Genomic DNA, 24,267 nt, shown 5'->3' with positions numbered 1-24,267 from the left:
AGTTAACACATTCAGAAAACAGCCTTTTTTTGCCGAAACACCTTGCTTGGCTTTGAAATTACTCCTCAAAAGGATTCCAACTAAAGAAATTGTTTAAAATGTCTAAACCTCCATCTGAAACGTGCCCAAAATTCTTTCCATTTGATTTTGTTAAATGTGTAAATACTGTCAAACCTCCTATTTTTAATGTTTTCCAAACAGATTTACAGCTGTAAGAAATCTGTGTTCTCTTTCTGATATATTAATCCTTTTTAGCTGACAAAAGCAATACTACTATCGTTGATTGATAAATTATAGAGGGTATATCAGTATTTATCAATCAACGCTACTATTCTTAATACTTCTCTCTATGTAGAAAAACTCAAAGAGTGTACTCACTCAAAGACACATCCTGTTACAACATGATCAATTGTGATAATAACCATAAAGATGAATGCAAAATTTCTTATACCATTAAATAATCTGATCTTGTGATAATTTGTAAAATTTTTATCTGTCTCATAATTATTTACAGTCTTCCTAAAAGCAACAAACAAAATACTGTGTCTCCCCATTGTCAATACTATTAAGTTAGTAAACATGCAAAATACTTACCCAACTATTTAAGCCTTATCTCAATTGTTGTACTCTTCCCTATGTCAACAATTATATATAATTATCTTAATTATATATAATTGTAGTTTTGTTGTTCTTTGGAATAAGTTGCCTATGTTTTATTTAATTGTAAGTTATACCAGTGACAATAAAATCTGAGTGAAGTGACTCATGAAATTGTGGGAGCTATTTACCAATTTTCAAATTTAATCAATCTATATTTTTTAAATAAAGAATATAATTGTTTTCTTAAAAAAGCTGAATATTTTGGATTTGAGTATGCCATATTTTATTATTCTCTTCGCCCTTTATTAGAGCTTTCCCTGTTACCTAATCACATAAGTTTCCATTTTGGGCCATATTATGAACTGAAAGAAACTGAAGGAAATTAGAAAATGGTTTCTTATCATCAACATAAACATTCTTCACAAGATTAAAAAATAGCTAATTGTTGATTGTTTTTGAAGTTATTCTTCTTTTGGCGCGATTGAGAGTAAAATTTCATAAATCTGCGCGCATGCGCACACAGACAGTATGGCGTTTAGTTGCTAATCTTTCAAGATAGGTAGATATGTATGTATATTATGTATCAGCGCAAATAAGTCATTAAAAGAATATATTAGTGTTTTTAGTAAATGTATTATTTATTATAATTTTTGGATTTGTCTTTCTCTGTAGTAAGATAATAAAATATTATGTAGGTATAACATTTTTATATGTCTATTTGTCACCGTGTTGTTAATTATATCCGAAACTTACGTGTCACTTAAAAGAAGCTCCGTGGCGTAGTTGGTAGAGCGGTGGGTCAGAGAACGGAAGCACACGGAATGTCGCGGGTTCCAATCCTGGACGATTCATATTTTTTTTTAATTTTTGGTTGTTTTAATAAAAATTTTTTGAAAGTGGTAGATAAGAAAGTTAGTTTAATATTTAAATGAAATACAAATAACCTGTTAAGTATATTTACTTCGTTGAAATTATATAATAGAAGAATAACTTCTTACGTGCATACAAAGTACACACACATTCTTTTTTTTTAATTAGGTAACAAATAATTAAGGAGGCAAAAAATAAAAAAAGCTTTTATCGTTTACACTCTTTATAAATTAATTTCAAATATCACTGAATATCCATTTATAATTTCTAAAACCAAAATTTCCAATTATTGTCCTACTAAATTAAGTAGGTACTTCTTCTTCTTTTTTTCGCATTATATCTTGGAAGGATCTTTGCCTGTGTGGCTATGTCGTTACATTCACAACTCTCTTGTGTCTTTCTCCTCCATTGTGCTACATTCATAGTTTTCAGGTCGCCTTCTACATCATACAGCCATCTCGTTTTTGGTTAATAATTATATATACATATTATATAGAATTAAGCAATTAGTCACAGTAATTTTAAAAAATATTATAGAACATAAAAATACCATGCATATACAATTTATACATTAGCTTTTAAAAAGCATGGTTGAAAGATATGGATAATGCATTTAAGGCTAAACCTGAATACATTATTTATGTTGATGGCTCCAATTGTTTTTGTTATTGTTTATAGCAGGGGTCGGCAACATGCGGCCCTTTGAAACTTTTTACGCTGCCCGTCAAAGCACTATGTAATTTTAGGAAAAATCAACAAACTTATGAAAAATAATAAATTAAAGACAGAAAGACAACAGACGCTTAAGGACAACAGTTGCATGGACCGAAATTCGCTAAAATATAAGGAACTTAATAAGGCAATAAAAAAAAAGAATAAGACAAGACATCAGGGACTAAAATACCGAACAAATCGAAAATATTATAGGGAAAATCAAGAGTATGAAAGTGTTAAAAATTCAGGAAAGACCGACAACAAATACACCTGATAAAATATATACATGGAATCACTATAAATGACAAAAATTATTTAATAAATATTATTGAATATTACTATTTATACAGAATTATACTCGTTCAACATAGAAAAACTAGAAAACCGCGGTATGGAAATATTAAATGTAAAATCTGAACTACCAAAATTACTAACGAGGACGTTATAAATGCCTTAAAATAGACGAAAGATGAATATAGATTAAGATCAACACAGAGGTCTATCGAATAAGCTATGTTAGGACTAAGCTGAAAGGACATAAACGAAAATAAGGACGTGTGACGCAGGATGAAGGTGGAAGATCCAATTGGAAAAATTGCGCAAATAAAATGGAACTGGCCATGCCAAAGCAATGAAATGTGGACGCGAAACATTATACATTGGAGACCACACGAGCCCGGTCATACTAAAGCAAAACCACAAAAACGATGGCTAGACGACGTCAAAGCAAAAATGGGGAGATACTGGCACTAAATAGCACAAAACAGAGAGAAGTGAAGAACTCATGGGGAGACCTCTGTCCAGGGATGGATGCAAACAGACTGAAGAAGAAGACTATTTAAGCTACATTTGAATATGCGGCCCGCATAAAAATTTTTATTTTGAACATGGCCCGCCATCCGAAAAAGGTTGCCGACTCGTGGTTTATAGCAATATTATTTATTTCTTTGTGTGTCACCAGAGTTGTTGACACGAATTATTCAGTATTGACCAATAAAACTATTTTAAATATCACACAGCTATGAAAATTCAGTTAATGAAACAAGAAAGTAGCTCAAAAAAGATCTTCAAGGTGCCGTTTTCTTTCGAAAGTTGGACATTATCATGATTATTTGAAGTCTGCTCACTGCTGCTCTAAAAAGCTGGTTAGACGAGCAATTTATACCATTCTTTGAGATTGCGTAGTCATGACATTTGTCTCACTCCACACGCAAGACGTAAAAAGATGGGAAGACTAACAATGATGTAGACCTGCCAGGGTCATAGTAAAGAACCTTGAAAAGTCAGCATCAAAGAAGTACTTGGGAATGACAAGGAAAAAACTACGCTTCATAGTTGGTTTTTTAACTGGTCATTGTCAACTAAGCAAGCATTATCTTAGAAGGTACCTCAAAATTCCATAGGTCAACCATGTTACAAATGAAGAAATTCTTCTTCTTCTAAAGGTGCCTATCTTCTAGAGATGTCGGTGGCCACATTGACCCATCTTATTCTATTCACAGCAGCTCTAAATAGATCAGTTGACGTTAGACCAGTCCACTTCCTAAGATTAGCCAACCAGGATATACGTCTAGGTTCAGGGCCTCTTATGGTGGTACTCCACCCTCAGGAACGTGCTAGGTTAGTGGGGGTAGTTACCCCCTATGATAGGGGTTTATGAAGTAGACACTATTTGCTGAATACTTATTTATTTACCGACTCTAAATACCACAGTAACTAGTTGGTGTGCTCGAGGTCTAACTATCTAATCAGGTACCTGAATCACGAATGATAATTGATAAAAGAATTATAAAAGAATGATCCGCGCTGTTATTTTGTATCTATAAATAAACTAGAAAAGTGTTGATGTTTTTAATGCTGACTCGGCTTGGCCGTAAATTAAGAATAATATTGAATAGCTGACAAAGCGTTATTGAAACTAGTGCACTTGTAATCGGTGTCACCTTAATTATTTAACAACAAACGTGATGTTTGTTTTGTAAGACATTAAAAAATAAACGAATATGTCTTGCTCTTGTTTTGGATGCTGATAATCCTGTACACTCTCTTGCCTTCAATATTGCCTTGCAGAATCAACGTTAGAAGAAATCCTAAGATAAGCTAATTTTTAGAGTGCTACTAAACACCGAAGTCTCATTCTAATGAGCGATAAATCCAATCTATTGATTGCCATCTTATTCATTATTTTTCTTTCTTTTCGTTCTTTCCTAATTTCTTAGAGACTCATTTAGGCACATTTTGGGGTTGTATAATGTGTTTTGTATACAGTGTGGGACAAAATAATGGAATAATTTATTTTTACGAGAATGGACAGTTTTGAAGACAAATCCCGAAACATATCGATTTTTATTTTTACATTATGATTTTGTGGCGTATACCTATATCGTACTAGTGACGTTATTCATCTTAGCGTGACGACGTATTCAATGAGTTTCTAAATCAGAATAGGAGTCGCGTGCCAGCGTTATTAGAAAGGTTGTTCAAAAGGGAACTTGCACATTTTTTTTATTACATAATAATGTTCAGTTTTGTTTAAAAATAAGATTTCCAAAATGTCACGCTTCAAAAACTCATAATAACTTAGAAGTACAAATTTAAAATCTTCTGTGATTTACAATAGTTCAAACGACCCGTGACCCGTGTATTGGGACCGTGCAAGTTCGGCAAAGCGACCTCTATTTCTACGCTCTGTACTTTTATTCGCACTTTTAATTATATTGGCCAATTATATTAGTCCTGGTTGCTGGATAATTGTCAAGACCATAGTCCAAAAAAATAATAAGAAGAAAAAATAAGATGCAGGTTATGTTTAGCAAACGTAAACAATTGTATGTAGTAAATAAAATCAGTTATTAAAATGCAGTACTGCAAGCAAAATACAATTAATTAAATTTACCTTTATATAATAATTGCATATCACATCAATATTGTGGAGCAATATATAATTTTTCTGCGTCAATGACAGAAGGTATGAAATATACGTCAATTTGACAATTTCAATTGACAATATGAATTATTTAAGATAGTTGCAATATTTCTACGCGACTCGCGCACGGTCGTTTCTCGTTTCCCTTTCCAAGTACTTGCACACCGCGAATAGTTCTACTATATGGTTATGTTTATGGTTATATTTAGTAATTAGGTATATTCTTCTTCTTCAGTTTATTGGCCTCCACCTACTTGGGTATTTGGCCAGCTCATCGTCGCGGAATAAGGGAAAAATATTTATATTCTAATGACATTTATCGTATGTCATTGTAATAATATATACCAGTTTGTTGAGATTGGAGTTTGATATAGTTTTTGAAGGAAAGGAAAGAAGGTTTACTATGGAAAATAAAAGAAAACACTATAAGTGTTGTTTAGTGACATTTTGTAAAAGTACAAGTTTTCTATGCATTTAAAATAGTCCAAACGATAAAAAACACTTGTGACGTCACATAACTGTATTTTCTACTGACGTTTATAATGTCTAATTTAAAATTATATACAATTTTGTTCACTTTGTTGGTGCAGAATGTAAACACACAACCATATGACGTCACGACGCATTTTGGGGTAGCTGCAATAATTTGAATTTAGGGGCCAAACGGAACACAAAAACAACTTTTTTATCTTTGATACTTACATGTTTTAAATTATGTTCTGTTGCGATTTATAACATTTTTTTCGAATTTAAAATTTTATGCAAGTTCCCTATTCTTTATTCACTATAATATATGCAACAAATCACAATTTAAAAATAAAAACAAAATCGAAAAATCTTATCATCGAAAAAAGAATTTATTCCATAATTTTGCCCTTCACTACATATTGTATATTTACTTCAGACCCATTAAGTAACTGCAACGAAGTAATACAGTAAAAAACCACTGTAAAAGTAAAATATATTAATTTTCATAATTTTTTTCCACCTATAGGAAAAACTTATTTCGAAATATCCGCATAGTGACAATACTTTTAATGAAATAAGCCTGTGTAATCTATTTACAGCTATTTTTAGATGGCATAATGATAATGAATGAGATAATTGCATTTAACTTCGTTTTGAAATACATAATTCAATTAAGTAAGTGGTCAATCAAGTGGCGTGTAGGTCACTTTTTCCAGTCTTTATTAAATCTGTGTGCTCATATTTTTGATAACCTATTACTCTGATTTATCTTTTTATAAAATTAGCAAAATTATACCCACTTTCCCGCTGTTTAATACGTTTTCAAGTAAATTTAATGAAATATTTTTCTTTATAAAAGGTATATTTTTTTAAAAACCCTTAAAAGGTCCACAAATATCACAAAACGTTTTCGCTCTCTAAAAAGAGCATCGTCAGTGCTACAGGCTTGACATGCTGAGCCACCCAAAAATAAAGAGGTTAAAACCTTTTAAATGTTCACTAAATGTCTTACATTGTAAAATTAATTATGAAATCCAAAGGATCGATGTAATCCCTAAGGAAAAGAACCTTGGGTACTATATGACTCCCACGAGGCACCTGGGTTGCTAAGTGAAAAATTTCTGTATTTATGGTGGCTAAGCATTTCAAGCCTGTAACACTGATGATGCTCTTTTTAGAGAGCAAAAACGTTCTGTGATATTTGTGGCCCTTTTAATGGTTTTTAAATAAATATACCTTTTTTAAATAAAAATTTTTCATTAAATTTACTTGTAATTAATGGTATACAGGTAGCTACAGGAAATTGTTCCTTGTGAATTTTTAATACGTTTCCGTTTCTATTGATCATGTGTTATTCTAATCTACCAAATATAATTTTACTTAAGTTTCTCTCTTTTTCTCTTTGACTTGTAGCTGCTTAAGAAGCAATATGGCAACATGTTGCTTCTGTTGCAACAAGATCAAAAGCCTGGAAGCGCTTAATCATTTCTTAAATGGATGGTTCGACTTCCACAAAAATACCTTTTGCAATATGAAGATTTGCAATGACTGCGTTCACCAGATGCAAACACGTTCACAAATGTTTGCGCTTTGATTCTAAACTTGTTGACAGCGAGCTGAACGGTTGGTTGTTTAGGTTAAAATTTGACATTTTGCTTGCTTGGTTTGAACGTAACCTAAAATAAATTTTCTCAATAAATACGTTTTTGAATTTATTTTTTTTTTATTAAAGGAAAAAAGAAAATTTATTTAATAGATAATAACGTAGCAGAATGTCTTCAGTAGCCTTTATTTTATATATAAAACCCTTATCAATATATTCTACAATATATACAATTTAAATTCCCGCCATATTTTTTCAATATTCAACACGTTTGCAAAGTTCAACTTAAATATCTTATGTTTGCAAAAATGGCGACCGCTTTCTAAACATGTTTGCCGTTAGCAAGTCGTTCAGAACCATAAAGCGCAAATTGATTGCCAACGTTTGCATCTGGTGAACGCGCCCAGTTATTTTCAACGTTGCCAGATTTACTATTTTTCTGATATCATTAGTCACTTTGGTTTTTTTTTAAATACAACAAACACCCCTTATATTCTACCTTTATTGAAATCTCCACTTCATTACCATGTACAACTAAATTTGAACATAATTAAAAGTTTACTACATTGCTAAATTGATGTCAACCTAATAAGTGTTCAAAATGCCCTCCGTTGTTAATTTGACAGTATCCTAAACGATGGGATGGTAGAATATATCTATTACATTTCTCCATGTTTCTTTAGATTAATATGGATTCATTGATTAGTTCTTTGCTTTAGCTCCGCATTACTTGCTGGTTTAGTTTTATAAATTCTACTTTTCAAGCATCCCCAACCCCAATAAAAATAATCTTTAGGGTTCAAATCGGATCAACGAGTAGGATATTCAATACTACCTAATCTACCAATCTATCGTCTGGATAATGTCTGATCTAAATGACGCCGAATATTTACTCCAAAGTGAGCTGGAGCTCCGTCTTACTGAAACCATAACTCATTAAAATTGATAGGTTTACGGTTCGGTAGAGTGCCTTTCTCACTCAAGTGATGCACTTTACTATGTGTGGGCACTTTAAAGTGTCTAACTGAGTAGGTTTAGGGGTGGGGAGCTGTTTGTCTCAAATTCCATCATTCAGAATTACATCTCTATTTTTTAATTTATTAATTTCCGTAGATTCTAATAAAGATAGCTTAAGGCCTTTGTTTTGAATATGAAGGATTTAAAACTGTTCATTAAAATAATGATTATGGTATAGAAGGTGAAGTGCGTAGGTATAATCTGTTTTTCTATTATTGAAAGCCTTTTATATTCTGTAATATGTTTGACAAATGTTCTGCTAGTTTGACCGAGATGTTAGTTTTTGGGCCTGGATTCCGTTTCGAAGAATGCCATGGTTGCGGAATTTGAGAGAGTGGTTTGGCATAATGAACTTTTTAGGTCAGCTGTAAACAAGGTCAGGGTAGCCTTGATGATTTCCAATCTCCGATAGGAGTGGCACAAGAAGAAGAATTTGTAATCACATCAGGAATCACATCGGGAAGGCCCAAAGTGTGATGCCTGGGAAAATCGGAGAGAAGAGGATATGGGACTACTGATGAGGGGGAAAAGACCTCCGAAACCGGTATAGACTCTTCCTGCACTCTCCGATTTAACCAGAGCATTATGCAGCTGCTGCATTTTCGTGTTGCAAAGAAATTGAAAATGTTTATACATTTTTAATTCATTTACTCTTTTGTAGGAGTATTAAGGAATATTTCTTGTTGGAACTTTTACCACGCTGAACAGATGAGTTGTGAATTATTTAAAATTCTCTCATCTTAATTTCCTCGGCATCCTGTATGATTTATAAATTTTGAAAATATCAGGAGGTGTAACCAAAGAAAGTATTCCACCTGTTGTCAATCTGGTGGTATGGAAACGATGGTTATTGTCGTTTTCTGTGCTACTTCGATTGATAACTTACTTTGTTTTTCGGTCGATGGCTCTAGTTCATCCGTGACATTTCTTTCTTTGCAATTCGGGAAGGCCCAAAGTGTGATGCCTGGGAAAATCGGAGAGAAAAGGATATGGGACTACTGATGAGGGGGAAAAGACCTCCGAAACCGGTATAGACTCTTCCTGCACTCTCCGATTTAACCAGAGCATTATGCAGCTGATGCATTTTCGTGTTGCAAAGAAATTGAAAATGTTTATACATTTTTTATTATATTTGACTCTTATCTTATTGGAGTCCCAAACATATTTCAAGAACATTTACTACCGATTGTAATGCATAATATCTAAACAAGTATTAATTTATCAATGATATAACATATATCAATATTTATTTTATTGCCGATACCTAATTCAAGCGGTATTGGTGGTATCTTATCTCAACTATAAATAATTCAAAATTACTATTTGGGTAAATAATTAATTTTATCATAAATTATTATTATCTTTTAAATGTGTGTTTTTACGAATATAACAAAGTTAGTCATTTTGCTTAACACAATGTGGTGTTCTATGTTGAAAAAATAAATACTGTGCAAAAATATTTATATTCTACTCGAAATCAAATAGACGGTTGTATTCTTATCATATCCTTATTTCGGTTTGGCATATTTCGATCTCAGGCTATCAGCCTCAAAGGCGAGAGCTATAAATCGTTGATTACCAACTTCTGGTCTGAATCGAATCATGCGAACACAACTACATAACGACATGTAGTTTCAACAGGACGCGACGGCGCTACGTGCCGCACAGCTCATGCCACGTTGGACATTCTGCAGGCACGGGGCACTCAGCATGAACTGTGTGCTACACAGTTCATGCCACGTTGGAAATTCTGCAGGCGCTACGTGCCACACAGCTCATGCCACGTTGGTGCTGTTTCACATTGTAAGAATTTAAACGTGCGAGGGTTAGAACGCACGACTACATTCCAATGGTGGCTCATGTAATCATATGGAGCCTTTCTCACTAGACGATGGTTGGAACGTTCGGTGAAGTCGCCGTGTTTATGCCGTCCCTCGCTTTCAACAACAGACGGCAGCCGTGCCGTCTTTACGCACCCAGTAGCATAGGGAACTTATGCCTGGTTGCACCAACAGATCTTAAGTTCCAGCTTAGCTAAGCTCTACTTATAGATAGGGCCACCTTGAGTATCACTTACGTTGCACCATTATTTTAGATTCTTACCTTACTATCAATTATATCTATTATTATATTATGGTATTCTTATTGTAATATATTATAATTATATTATATTAATTCTTATGATATTCTCGACTTAAGCCTAAGTTCTGTTGGTGCAACCGGGCATTAATGCAACCTTTCATATGATACTGTCGTTCAGTCGCACGAAGGTAGTTTCTTTGGTTGTTTGGTACATTATTTTCATTTACACTTTGTGGCTGTTTAAAGTAGGTACATATATTTTATGTTATGATGTCTCAGATTGATAGTGAAATATTAATAACATTAATTGAAGCGAGACCTGTTCATTGGGACAAAACAATAGAAATATATAAAGATAGAAACTTGACGAGAAATGCTTGGAATGGTGTATGCCGTGCACTTAACAGTGCACGGATTAATTTGAATTAATTAATTTGACGAATTAGGTGATAAAGAAAAAAAAAACACATTTTATAAGTACAGCAAAATTAATTATATGTTACTGATAACAACAGTAATTAAAACTGCTAAGTATATTATAATAAACTTTATTTTACATAGTTGCAATTAACGTTGAGTATAGAGGGTGTTTGATCAATATGTGTGAATATAAAAAGATATAAATCGTATCTTTTTGTGTTAATAGGATGGACCCAATGAATTCGGTTCCTATTATTTCTCTTTCTTCGACGATAAAGTAAACACAACGCTATAATTTGATTTCGCTCCATATAAAATATACCTTTTATTCTACGAAATTATATTTAGTTTTATAGGGTAAACAACTCGGTGAAAACTGGAGTCGGGTGGCGGTCACGTTTTGTGTGAAATTATCTAAAAACAACATTTAAAACGAGGGGAACAACATTTAAAAATGAATGGATGACAGAGGGTCTTTTAAATTCTGTACACGAAAAACACAGAGCATAATGTTGCTCTAAAGCTGTTTCCTTGTGGAATTTTTATAATAAACTAGTCTAAATGGCAAATAAGCCACAATTTAACTAAAAATAATAATTTTATTAACGTTTCGACGCCCAAATCGGATGTCGAAACGTTAATAAAATCATTTTTTAGTTCAATTGTGGCTTATTTTCCATTTAGAATAGTTTATTACATATATTGTATGAGCTAATTAGATGAGCTAATCCAAGATCCCACAAATAACTTAGTAGAACAACGATTATAAAAACAAATTAAGGCTTTTAATTAAAAACATAAAAAATAATAACTGACAAAATAGAAATTGCAAATGAATTAAATACGCATTACAGTACATAATAATAATAACATCGTATGGCATTTTTGCCGGGGAGATCCTTTCGGACAGTTCCGGCGCCATTTACATCTTTAACCCTGTTTCAAGTAACTAGTGCCGATGTACACTAGCCCAGTGTGACATGAAATTGGACATTGGACTTAAATTCCATACCTAATGGCATGGGGAAGCCTAGGTAAGGAATACCTAATACATTTCGATGATATCTCATCCACACACTTTGTTTTATTTAAATTTAAAGATAAGCTTAATTACTCATCATAACCCAAGCATTTATAATAAAGTCCAAAAAATATGCCGAGTCATATGTACCAAATTATAAATGGTCTTTGGGTCAACTAGTTCGTACTTTGAGATTAGAAGAGTTATCTAATGTACTTTTTTGAAGAAGAGGAGAACATAGTTGTTTAACTTTTAAAATAGAACGAAACAGGTTAGATTAGGTTTAGCCCGATCAAAGAACAATCTGACCCCAAAAAAATAAAGGAAGGATGAAAATTTGGGAATATAAGAAAAAGTTTACAATTCTACATCCCCTCCATTTTACAAAAATTATATACCCCAAAATAGATAAGTCCGAAATTGGATAAAATGACCAATTCTAAGCAACTTTTGTTCTATAGAGTTTTTTCTCTAAGTGAATACTTTTCGAGTTATTTACGAGTGAATATGTTAATTTTTAACAAAAAAAACATGATTTTGGACGGTTTTTGGCAAATAACTCAAAATGGAAGTATCTTATCGAAAAAAAAAATATTCTTAGCAAAAATATAGCTTATAAAAAAGTGGAAAAAATGGTGTATGCATGAAGTCTATAGACCAAGTAGAAGCAAAGTTGTAGCTAATGAAAAGTAGGTTCTTCCTCGTCAAATTCCAAATCGAATATTTCAACGTGAAATAAACAAAATACGGAGCACTTTTCGGGAAAAACTCGTTACAACTCTTTTTTTTTAACTTCTAACGTTAAAAGTAAGTGAGTTACGCTCAAAATATTGTTGGCCCTTTTTATTTTTTGGTAAAAAGAATCGCGAAATCACCCCCCAATTAGCATCCCAAATAAATTTAATCGTTACCGCATCACAAGTTACTTTTCTTATGTATTCTTTTTATATGATCTGTAAGTTTCATCGGTTCAAAGTGCTTAATTTTGAAAAGCCTGTAGTTAAAATGGCTTGAACGAGTAACCAATCACGAGTTTATGCCAATTTTAAACAGCCATTACATAACCAATTTTTGTCCAACAAGCAAACAAAAAATCCAAAATATTCATAAAATCAAAACGTACATTTTATTACTCTTTGAGATTTTTGGTATTACTAATATATTTAAGTTTTTTTGAAAAAAATATTAAATTTTTTTCAAAATTAAAAAAAAAGTGTTTATTTTAAAACCGATTTTTTTTGAAAAATGTGCACATTGAACCAATGAAACTTATACATCATATAAAAAATACATAAGTAAAGTAACTTGTGAAGTGGTAACGATTAATTTTATTTGGGATGCTAATTAGGGGGTGATTTTCGCGATTTGTTTACCAAAAAATAAAAGGAACCAACAATATTTTGAGCGTAACTCACTTACTTTTAATGCTAGAAGTTTTTTTGAAAAACAAAATTAAATCTTTTTTTAAACACTTTAAAAAAGGTATAATGAGTTTTCCACGAAAAGTGCTCCGTTTTTTTGGTTATTTCACGTTGAAATATTCGATTTCGAATTTGACGAATAAGATCCTACTTTCATTAGCTACAACTCTGCTTCTACTGGGTCTAAAGATGTCATGCGCATACACCATTTTTTTCACTTTCTTATAAGCTATATTTTTGCTAGGAATATTTTTTCGATAAAATACTTTCTGTCCGTCTGTCTGTCTGTGAACACAACTCCTCCGATATTAGAACATCTAGAATGACAAATGAGGTATCGGTTAGAGCATATAATCCAAAGATGATATTAAAGGTGAGAAATTTGACCTCGGACTTTCAGTTCCAGAGTTGCAATCGGAAGTACCGTTTTAAAGTCACCGAAATAGTACAAGCGATATATTATTCGATGCACCTTAGCAAGACGAGAACAAATCTATCCTTCCCGTTTTTATGTCACTTCCGGTTAAAAAGTTATGACCGTAAGGTCATAACTTTCAGTCACGTTAGGTGAAAATCTAGGCTTTACGAAGTCAATTGCTTGTCGATCGTTTGATATTGTCGAAAACGAAAAGATAATAGGTACATATGTTTGTCGAGTTTATATTGTTTGTTCCTACAGAAGTTTCCAACTGTCACCGACTGTCAGACGCATGCGCAATAATAATTTCGCCGTTCCAACAAGATTTTCTCTGATTACTAGTCAACAAAGTACACTGTTCCATGAAATATTTAATCAGTTTGAGATTAGTTTCTGACAGTTTGAAAAGTTTCCGAACTTTTTGCAAACTGGTAATCACGGACATGCGCAATTAGTTAATTTTGATTCACTCACATGTGCTCACACTTCACACTAAATAACTATTTATATCAAATAGGTACCTTTACCTTTGTTTTGGTTATTTTGTTGATTTAAGTACATATTGTATTTTAGTGTTTTATACTTTTTTATAATTTATGAAACAATGAGTGACAGTGAATATTCGTCATTATCCTCTATGAGCGACTCCAGTGATGACTTAGAAGAAATTTTATTGGAAGATAGAATTCGTCCTAAAAATAGTTTTTCGTTTCCCTCGTTTTTCACAATGCTTGCACTGCTCTTAGGTAACTTGCCAGCTCGGTAGAATATTGTTCCAACAAAAATCACAAACTAGTTCGCGGCTGGTTGAATTCGCACATGCGTATTGTGCAGCAGTCAGAAACTGTCATGAACTAGTTTGTGATTCTTTGTAGGAACAAACCTATTGAAACATCAAAATTGTGTATATTTTTTACGTTTCCGTTTCAATGTTGGTTAACCTTAACAATATTCTTTCGAAATGTATTGTGGCTCTGATACAATCATAAATTTACTGATAATAGAATTTGTATCACTTCACGCCAAATTGATTATACCACCAAGTGTTCAAAACACAGATAATTGGAATCCCCAAAATCCAGCAATTATGACAAGTTCACTTCTTGTTTTATGTATGTACTTTAGACAAGGTTGCAAGAATATTTCTAAACGATGTTTAAAAGATAACAAAAATTTACATACATATTTGAATTTATCGCATTTTTTTATGTCTAAATTAGTGTTGTTATTGTTTTTATTAAAATAGCAAATTTATTTCCAAACTAAATTTAGTAACCAGGAAGTAAAAATAAAATAAAAATAATTAATATAAATTTCAATACTTCTCATTAATAATCCATGAGCCCTAACAACAATCTTCTTCTTCATGTGCCATCTTCTCTAAGAAGGTCGGCAACCATCATGGCAATTCGCACTGTCGATACCGCTGCTCTAAAAATATCAGCAGAAGTGCAGTTAAACCAAGCTCTCAAATTGTTTAACAGGAGATGTCTTCTCCCACGACTTCTACCCTGTATCTACCCTGTATTCTTCCTTGCATTAATAATGAACAACTATAACTAACAACTACAGTACAACCTGCCATATCCGGACCTGTCATATCCGGACCTCCCCATATCCGGACTCCCCATATCCGGACGGTTCTGCGCCGTCCGGATCTACCGAAATCTACCTAGAAATTCAGTCCTGCTGTTGGACAACGCACCCTCTCATCCAGACCCAAAAGAACTTAAAGTTGGCGAAATAATGTATTATAGAATCTATAAAACGTGTCTATCGACGAAAGTTATTGACGGCGTTGATTACTGGAATATATGCAGGAGAAAACGTTTCAGAGACTATAAAAGACGTGGTCTTGATACTCTTGATATCCGGATTTTTTCATATCCGGATTGGTCTGTCGCCACATTGATCCGGATATGGCAGGTTTTACTGTATAGAATACAGAATAACAGGACAAAGAAAACATGCGTATCGTCGGCCTAATATGAAAAATGTATAAGTCCAAAATATTCAATTTTAGACTTTTGATGGTATCTGTTAGCATTATCCAAAAGTTATGTACGGTTCTGCTAGAATAATTGTGAAAATGGAATCTGCATAAGTCCATTAATATTGAAAACCATAATAATATGACACCCGCACATGTCCCATAAGTGCGCTCTTGTTAGTGACCAAACCGTTCAAACCATAGGCGTAACCAGGATGATCCTAAGGGGGGGTTACAACTACTGGAAGGTCTCTGAGGGGTATGGTGTTAAGCGTATAGAGCTCAAAGTACATCCCAATGGGAGGGGGGGGGGTTATAACCCCCAAAACCCCCCCTGGTTACGTCTATGGTTCAAACGTATCGGTGCTTTTCTGATGTTTATACAACAAAAAGCCTTTTAAACAGGAAAATAGTTTATAATTTTATATTGTGTTCTATAAATAAAAAAAAACGTGGTATTATAAAAAGTTATTTTTCTATAGTTTAGTTGTATAAGTGTAGTTATTTTATGACTTTTTACGATGCGTGACCCCCCCCCCCCCCCACCGTAAAACACAGCAAAGTTATGGAATCATAAAATTTACAGGATAGTTTGATAAAAATATTTACAATTTACTGGTAATACTTATTTTCTGACAAATTTTTAATAGTTCTCCAGTTGTCGCACGCTCCAAAGATGACAGTTTCATGCATTTTCTCTCTGCCCCCTTCCGCAAATTTTCCGGATTATAGAAAAGTTGTCTGACTCGACATGAATAACTGAATAAACGAAGTCTCGTGAGGGAGGCAATCATGTTTTTTAAAGAGTGGGCCCAAGGTCTACAACATGACAAATTTCTCTAAAAAAAAATTAAAAGTTGATGCTCGTAATGAGCACTAAAATAAAAACTAAAATGCTAGTGTATTTTAGTAGAGATAAACGAATTAAACCAACATTTGAAATGGACCATTTAAGCTGTAGATTATTAAAACAACTACACAATGTGTCATAAAAAATAGATGTGTACAATGATAACAAAAATACTAAAATTTATAAATAGCTCATAGCAAAGTCATGTTCAAGATTCTATTGCAGGTAGAGAATTATGTAATTCATTTCACTTTCTTAGTTTTTGAGTATGATGCGGAAAACGTGGAATAAAGTGCTGCCAAGTATTTTAACTGATAAAGTGACGTGGTCAAATATAAACATTTTATGCTTCTTTGCCAATAAAAGATCTGTCGCATGTAATTAGAATGGTTTTTGACATGAGTAAAACTATTTTTTGGATAAGCTTTATAGTTTTTTTTATTAAAAAATATTGAGAATCGTCTTTTACATATAAACAAAAACCACACCAATTAAAATAAAGTTTTATATGTACACTCCCACGATTCATGATTATTCTTCTTTTTCAATTCAACTCTTATCAACTCTTTCATGAGCAAGAACAAAATATACTTACTACGATAAATATTCTTAAGAAAAGTTAATTTCAAAGGTACATTCTAACAACTGATTATTTAACTTTTTATTTAGGTCCACATTTTCAAAAATTTTTGAAGGTGGGAAATATTTTTCCCACCGCCCAAAACGTTAACATATACCTAAAAAGTAATAACAGACTAGTTCCGTATAATTATTTTATTGAAAAAAACATTCCGAGAAATAATTTACGTTCCAAAGCTCCTAAAATAAGAATCGATGCACAAAGGTACGTGGCATGCCGAATATACATATTTGGCTAATTTTTCTGCTGCTTTAGTGCTACAGAGACTACACCTTTTATAAGTTTTGTCCTTATTTGACTTCTTCTGAAACCACTCGCTTCTTTGATAGGAACAATACAGGTCTATTTCGTTTCCTTATTTTCAGATTGCACTGCACATTGCAGTGCAATCCAGCCATTCTATTACTTGTTTGGTGCAGGGCCGTAACTACCATTGGGGCAACCGGGGCAGTGCCCCGGGGCCCCCAGCCAAGGGGGCCCCGCAGAGGCCTCCTTTTGGTTGACCGTGCATAGATTTTAACGAGGAAAATAAAAATATGTAATTTAAAAGCCGATATCAACGAAATATTTTCAAATGACACAATTTTAAAAAGACAGCAACATAAAGTCTTAATTTTTCACTGAGTAAAATTAGTCTTTTCGACTAAAATGCAATTGGAACAGAACAGGGGCCCTGAGGCTTGAGCTAAGCTGGACCCCCTAGACCTTAACATAAAAATTTAAATTATTAGTTAGGAAATTAATTATTTCGGCGTAACAAAACCTAAAATGCCATTGGAAGAGGGGAACCGGACTAAGCTGGGCCCCCCGAGACCTTTCGTAAAGATATAAATTGTTGCTGAGGAAATTAGATATTTGGCGAAATAAAAATTAAAGTGCAACCGGAATAGGGGCCCCAAGTCCCAGCCCAGCTTCTTTGTCTTAACCAATTTTCCCAGAAAACATCTTGGTTTGTGAAAGGAACCATATGGTACCACATTTTGAAAAGAAGGGTAAGGGTAAGATAGAATGAGCACATTAGGATCAGTCCCACCACTACACTGACCAGCTTCACTGACTGTGTTTGGCTCACATTGCAGTTGCTTAAGGCACCTTAACCTTCGGATGACCAAGCGGGGAGAATTTGGACCCCAGCTTATGTTTTTCTTTAATAAATTCAAAAGTATTTTCAATTTTTAACTCACTATTTTTTTATTTGACTTTAATATCATTCTAGATATCCGCATATTTTGAAAAAAAAATTCCCTATATTTTACGAATAAAAAATATATTCTGAAGTTGTTGTTAGTAAAATACCGTCTATTATGTGTAATTCCAAGTAATTTTACGGTAATGACGTCGACTTTGCAAAGTAACAAGACACGTACTCAACATACACACTACACATGGCACTAATACTCATGTTGTGACTGGCCGAATGACATAAAGTCCATGCCATTAAAAAAAAACTTCATTTTTTTGTTAATTGTCATTTTTTACATTTTTGACCTGGGGTCATTCCCCCCCCCCCCCCCCCTTGGTCATCCGTGTAACAAAAACAGGTTGGTCATCGGAAGGTTAAGGTGCATTTACGTTTGCTTGGTAGTTCGCTTGGTTATTCGTTCGCTACAAAGTTAGGCTACGGCTCCACGGGCGAGAAATTGATGCTAGCAGTAGCCGTAAAACGAACTTAAGGTTCCGCGGAACGGAATAGGAATAGCCGAACTGTACCGACTACAGGACTTGTGCGTAGTCGGTTCAGTTCGGCTATTCCTATTCCGTTCCGTGGAACTTTAAGTTCGTTTTACGGCTACTGCTAGCGTCAATTTCTCGCCCGTGGAGCCGTAGCCTAAGACCATTTACATTGTAGAGTACGAACGCATTCGTTGATGATTCGTCCACAATGTCAGATACAGATGAAGATGTATCCATTAGCGTTGCTAATTTTATAATTATTGCAAGACATGCTGAAAAAAAAGAAAGAAGAGAGTGTGGTGTTCACACAGGAGGGAAAATGCGTTTTAAAGGGGTTAAATATCAAACATTTTTCCGGGCCCCCCCTTGCGCTGGGGGTAGGGGGCCCCCAGATTACGTTTGCCCCGGGGCCCCCAACATCGTAGTTATGGCCCTGGTTTGGTGTCATCATCACAGTCTTGATCGGAAATGTTTTCATTGCCGAGTAGGATGTACACAAGTCGTTTTCAAAAAATATATTTAGTAGTAGTGTGAAGTATGTTTCCTACTAATAGTTCTTAGGCCCACATTTAAAATTATTATTTATGACCACACCGTCGAAACTTTTTGTACTTGTTATTTGGGTGGAGTCGGACAAATTTGGAGCTTAGCGCATTATGGTAGTGGGGCGTTTGTCTGTCAAGCTGCCACGAAGTTGTCAATTTTATGCAAGAAAAAAATGTATAACCACATTGGTCATTTTATTTTAATCAATGGTTTTTATCATATAAACAGCGAAAACAATTTTGTCGGACAAAAATATTGGGCCATATGACGCGTAGGACACGCTAAATATGTCAAATTTATGAAAATAATAAATTTATTACCACATGGCTAATTTTAACAGAATCTACCATAAAACCTTTTTACAATAATGTCGTAACCTTGTCGGAGAATTTTCACGGGGCATATGCGCAGTGGGCTATTACCACAGATGTCATTTTTATTTTGTACTGTTTTTTTTACATGTGAAATGCATATTGGATCACTTGTCGGACAAAAATAATGGGACAAAAATTTTTCCGAAATTTTCCTTCTTGTCGGTTTTTTTTTGAAAATTCGAGAAAAAAACTACAGAACGATGTTTGTCATTCTTCAAGGAGTATGTACACAAATTTTTAAATCAAAATTTTTCCTCTTATCGGAAAATTTTTTGGAAAATTTTGGGTACAATTCTACGTCACGCCCTTTTAAATGTTGTACTTAGTGTGTGTACCAATTTTCAGCTAAATCGATTCAAAAGTAACCGAGAAAAACTGTTTTAAAAATGTTTTTGACAATACCTCCTCTAAGGACGTCGATAACATAAAAGAATTAAGTTTTCTGTTCGTTTGCCCCAACATTTTTGTCAGACAATTACATTTTTTGTTTAAGAATATAATTACTTGTAACCTACTACTTTTGTCGGAAAAATGGTTGTGAAGATAAGGGATGCACGAACTCAGCATAGTTTAAAAGTATTGGGACCGTGCAAGTTCGGCAAAGCGACCCCTATTTCTACGCTCTGTACTTTTATTCGCACTTTTAATTATATTGGCCAATTATATTAGTCCTGGTTGCTGGATAATTGTCAAGGCCATAGTCCAAAAAAATAATAAGGAGAAAAAATAAGATGCAGGTTATGTTAAGCAAACGTAAACAATTGTATGTAGTAAATAAAATTAGTTATTAAAATGCAGTACTGCAAGCAAAATACAATTAATTAAATTTACCTTTATATAATAATTGGATATCATATCAATATTGTGGAGCAATATATAATTTTTCTGCTTCAATGACAGAAGGTATGAAATATACGTCAATTTGACAATTTCAATTGACAATATGAATTATTTAAGATAGTTGCAATATTTCTCCGCGACTCGCGCACGGTCGTTTCTCGTTTCCCTTCCAAGTACTTGCACACCGCGAATAGTTTACTAATAAAAATTAAATTTTTTGTCCGACTGTCGATTTGCCCCAATATTTTTGTCGGACACTTAGATTTTTTGATTTAGAATATAATTACTTATAACCTTTTGTCGGAAAAATGGTTGTAAATAAAAAAATTCCAGGAAATTGACATCTTCGGCGCATCCGACTGCCCATGAGCCCCGTGAAAATTGTCCGACAAGGTTACCACATTATTGTAAAAGGTTTTATGGTAGATTCTGTTAAAATTAGCCATGTGGTAATAAAATTATTATTTTCATAAATTTGACATATTTAGCGTGTCCGACGCGTCATACGTCCCAATATTTTTTTCCGACAAAATTGTTTTCGCTCTTTATATGATAAAAACCACTGATTAAAATAAAATGACCAATATGGTTATACATTTTTTTCTTGCATAAAATTGACAACTTCGTGAGAGCTTGACAGACAAACGCCAGGCTACCATAATGCGCCAAGCTCCAAATTTGTCTGACTCCACCCAAATAACAAATACAAAAAGTTTCGACGGTGTGGTCATAAATAATAATTTTATATGTGGGCCCAAGGACTATAATATATCTCATTATAACTTCTCAAAATTAATTTTATAAACAAGTAATCATGATATATATCCGTTATATTGCATAAAGCGTACAAAATAAATCTTATCTTATTCTTAATATACGCATTTAAATCTCACAAAATTGTACAAAACACACAGCAAATTGATGAAAAAACCACAACTATTACTTGTTGTTGAATGTTAATTAACATCTGTGCAGATTTCCTCTCTAACCATGTAGTGTCATGCAGGACACTTAACAATATTTGATAAGATGACATTACTGATATTCTTTGGGAATTGTAATTCCCATCGCCCATAGAACGAATGTTTATTTTCCCACCGCCTATGAAAGGGGTCCTCGACCCCTTCAATCTACTATATCTTCAATCTCAAATCCATAGATTTTGTTTAATTTTTCTCCTAGTGCACCACTATTTATTTTAATATTATCTAAGAATTTAGATTTAATATAGATTCGATAATCTAACTAGTAACTACATATTATATTCTTTTTTAGGTCGCTGTACCAGATGTTGTAGACGCTGCCAAAGACGCCGACGTTCTGATCTTCGTGGTGCCTCATCAGTTCATCAGGACGTTATGCGCTACACTTTTAGGAAAAATAAAACCTACTGCAGTAGCATTATCACTTATAAAAGTAAGTAGGTATTTTATTCTTCTACTACTGATATATAGTACGTTCTTTAACGGTCAAATATTGCAAAATCTCTAAATTTTAAAGAACCGCTTGGATTGACATGAAATTTGGCATACACATAGCTAACAAGTCAAAGAAAAAAAGTGATATTGTGCCGATATGTGCTTTGGCCCCGGGGGTGGTTCTCAAAAAAATATTCGTCCGAAGTAAGTCCGGAAATGGGTAAACTGACTAATTTTAAGTAACTTTTGTTCTATAGAGTTTTTTCACTAAGTCAATACTTTTCGAGTTATTTGCCAGTTAATATGTTCATTTTTTCAACAAAATAACCACGCTTTTAGACGGTTTTTCGCAAATAACTCAAATAGTAAGTATTTTGTCGAAAAAACATTCTTAGCAAAAATTTAGCCTGTAAAAAATTTAAAAAAATGGTGTATATTTCACGTCTCTATACCTAGTAGAAGCAGAGTTATAGCTAATTAAAAACAGGTTCATATTCGTCAAATTCCAAATGGAATACTTTAACGTGAAATAACCAAAAATGAAGCTCATTTCGGAGAAAACTCATTAAAACTTATTTAAAGTGTTTAAAAAAAGCTTCATTTTTGTTTTATAAAAAAATTTCTAGCATCAAAAGTAAACAAGTAGTATCTCAAATGAACTTAATCGTTATGACTTCACAAGTTTTTTGACTCATGTATGTATTGTTTATATGATCTGTAAGTTTCATCGGTTCAAAGTCCTTATTTTTGAAAGGGCTGTAGTTAAAAGGGGTTGAACGAGTCACTGATCACGAATGTATGCAAATTTAGAAACACCAAATCTTAATCAATTTTTGTCTAACAGAAAAACAAAAAAATTAATGATATTCAGAAAAGCAATGCTGACTTTTTATGTTTTTCGAGATTTTTGGTATCTCTAACAATTTATAAGTTATTTTGAAAAAAGCATATTTTTTAAAATTAAAATTTTTAAAAATTTTACTTTAAAACCAAATTTTTTCAAAAATAAGCACTTTGAATCGATGAAACTCACAGATCATATAAACACAACATAAGTTAAATAATTTGTGGAGCGGTAACGATTAGAGGGTGGTCTTCCAGATTTTTTTTGCCAAAACAAAAGGGACCAACTTTATTTTGAATGTAACTTGCTTAAATTTAATGCTAGAAACTTTTTATAAAAATAGAAAGAAAGCTTTTTTAAACACTTTAAAAAAGATGAAAAAGATGATGATATTTTAATATTTTCTAAATATTATTAATAATGCTATTAGGATCGAAAACTTCATCTTTTAATTGCCAGATGACGCTAGTCACCTAATATTTTCACTTCAGTTGCAATGGGTGGGAGAACCTCTCAGTACGGATCAATTGGGGTATGGAGAACAAGCCTACGTTCTTTCCGATGAGGCTCCAATAAGAGCCGAAAATCGCGATTCAAGGGACTGGACTGCGCTCCGTATTCTAATTGAAAAGTAAGATTGTTTTGCCTTCGCATTGCAACTGAATTAAAAATAAAATTTTTATTTTATTTTTATATTGGTCTTTACTCCTTCGAGTAACTAGGTCCATTTTCTGTTGGAATTTACCAGCTGAACAGACGGGGTCGTGAATTGTAAATTTTTTGAATTCCCTCTTGTCTTCTTCGCTTCAGCATCCATTTGGCTTGCAAATTTTAGAAGCCTTGGAGGTGTTACCAAGGAAATGGACCAATAAGTTTTCGATTTAAAAATCTTTTAGTAATATTTTAATATTTTCTAAATATTATTAATAATGCTATTAGGATCGAAAACTTCATCTTTTAATTGCCAGATGACGCTAGTCACCTAATATTTTCACTTCAGTTGCAATGGGTGGGAGAACCTCTCAGTACGGATCAATTGGGTATGGAGAACAAGCCTACGTTCTTTCCGATGAGGCTCCAATAAGAGCCGAAAATCGCGATTCAAGGGACTGGACTGCGCTCCGTATTCTAATTGAAAAGTAAGATTGTTTTGCCTTCGCATTGCAACTGAATTAAAAATAAAATTTTTATTTTATTTTTATATTGGTCTTTACTCCTTCGAGTAACTAGGTCCATTTTCTGTTGGAATTTACCAGCTGAACAGACGGGGTCGTGAATTGTAAATTTTTTGAATTCCCTCTTGTCTTCTTCGCTTCAGCATCCATTTGGCTTGCAAATTTTAGAAGCCTTGGAGGTGTTACCAAGGAAATGGACCAATAAGTTTTCGATTTAAAAATCTTTTAGTAATATTTTAATATTTTCTAAATATTATTAATAATGCTATTAGGATCGAAAACTTCATCTTTTAATTGCCAGATGACGCTAGTCACCTAATATTTTCACTTCAGTTGCAATGGGTGGGAGAACCTCT

The 24,267-nt window shown here is 33.3% G+C and overlaps 1 protein-coding gene across 3 annotated transcripts in view; it reads left to right on the top strand.

Annotated features, from left to right (window-relative positions):
- The window catches only part of LOC114344984 (glycerol-3-phosphate dehydrogenase [NAD(+)], cytoplasmic), a 65,759-nt gene that overhangs the window by 3,487 nt on the left and 38,005 nt on the right, over nt 1-24,267 (top strand). For all 3 annotated transcript variants that reach the window (XM_028295817.2, XM_028295802.2, XM_028295810.2), the window contains exon 3: nt 21,750-21,890. In XM_028295817.2, the coding sequence (XP_028151618.2) occupies nt 21,750-21,890 (141 nt within the window). The remainder of the gene's footprint in view (nt 1-21,749; nt 21,891-24,267) is intronic.

This window comes from Diabrotica virgifera, chromosome 3 (genome assembly GCF_917563875.1).
Source record: "Diabrotica virgifera virgifera chromosome 3, PGI_DIABVI_V3a".
NCBI classification, from domain to species: domain Eukaryota; kingdom Metazoa; phylum Arthropoda; class Insecta; order Coleoptera; family Chrysomelidae; genus Diabrotica; species Diabrotica virgifera.
Note: the sequence above shows the minus strand (reverse complement) of the source record. Positions and strands in the feature narration are given on the sequence as shown.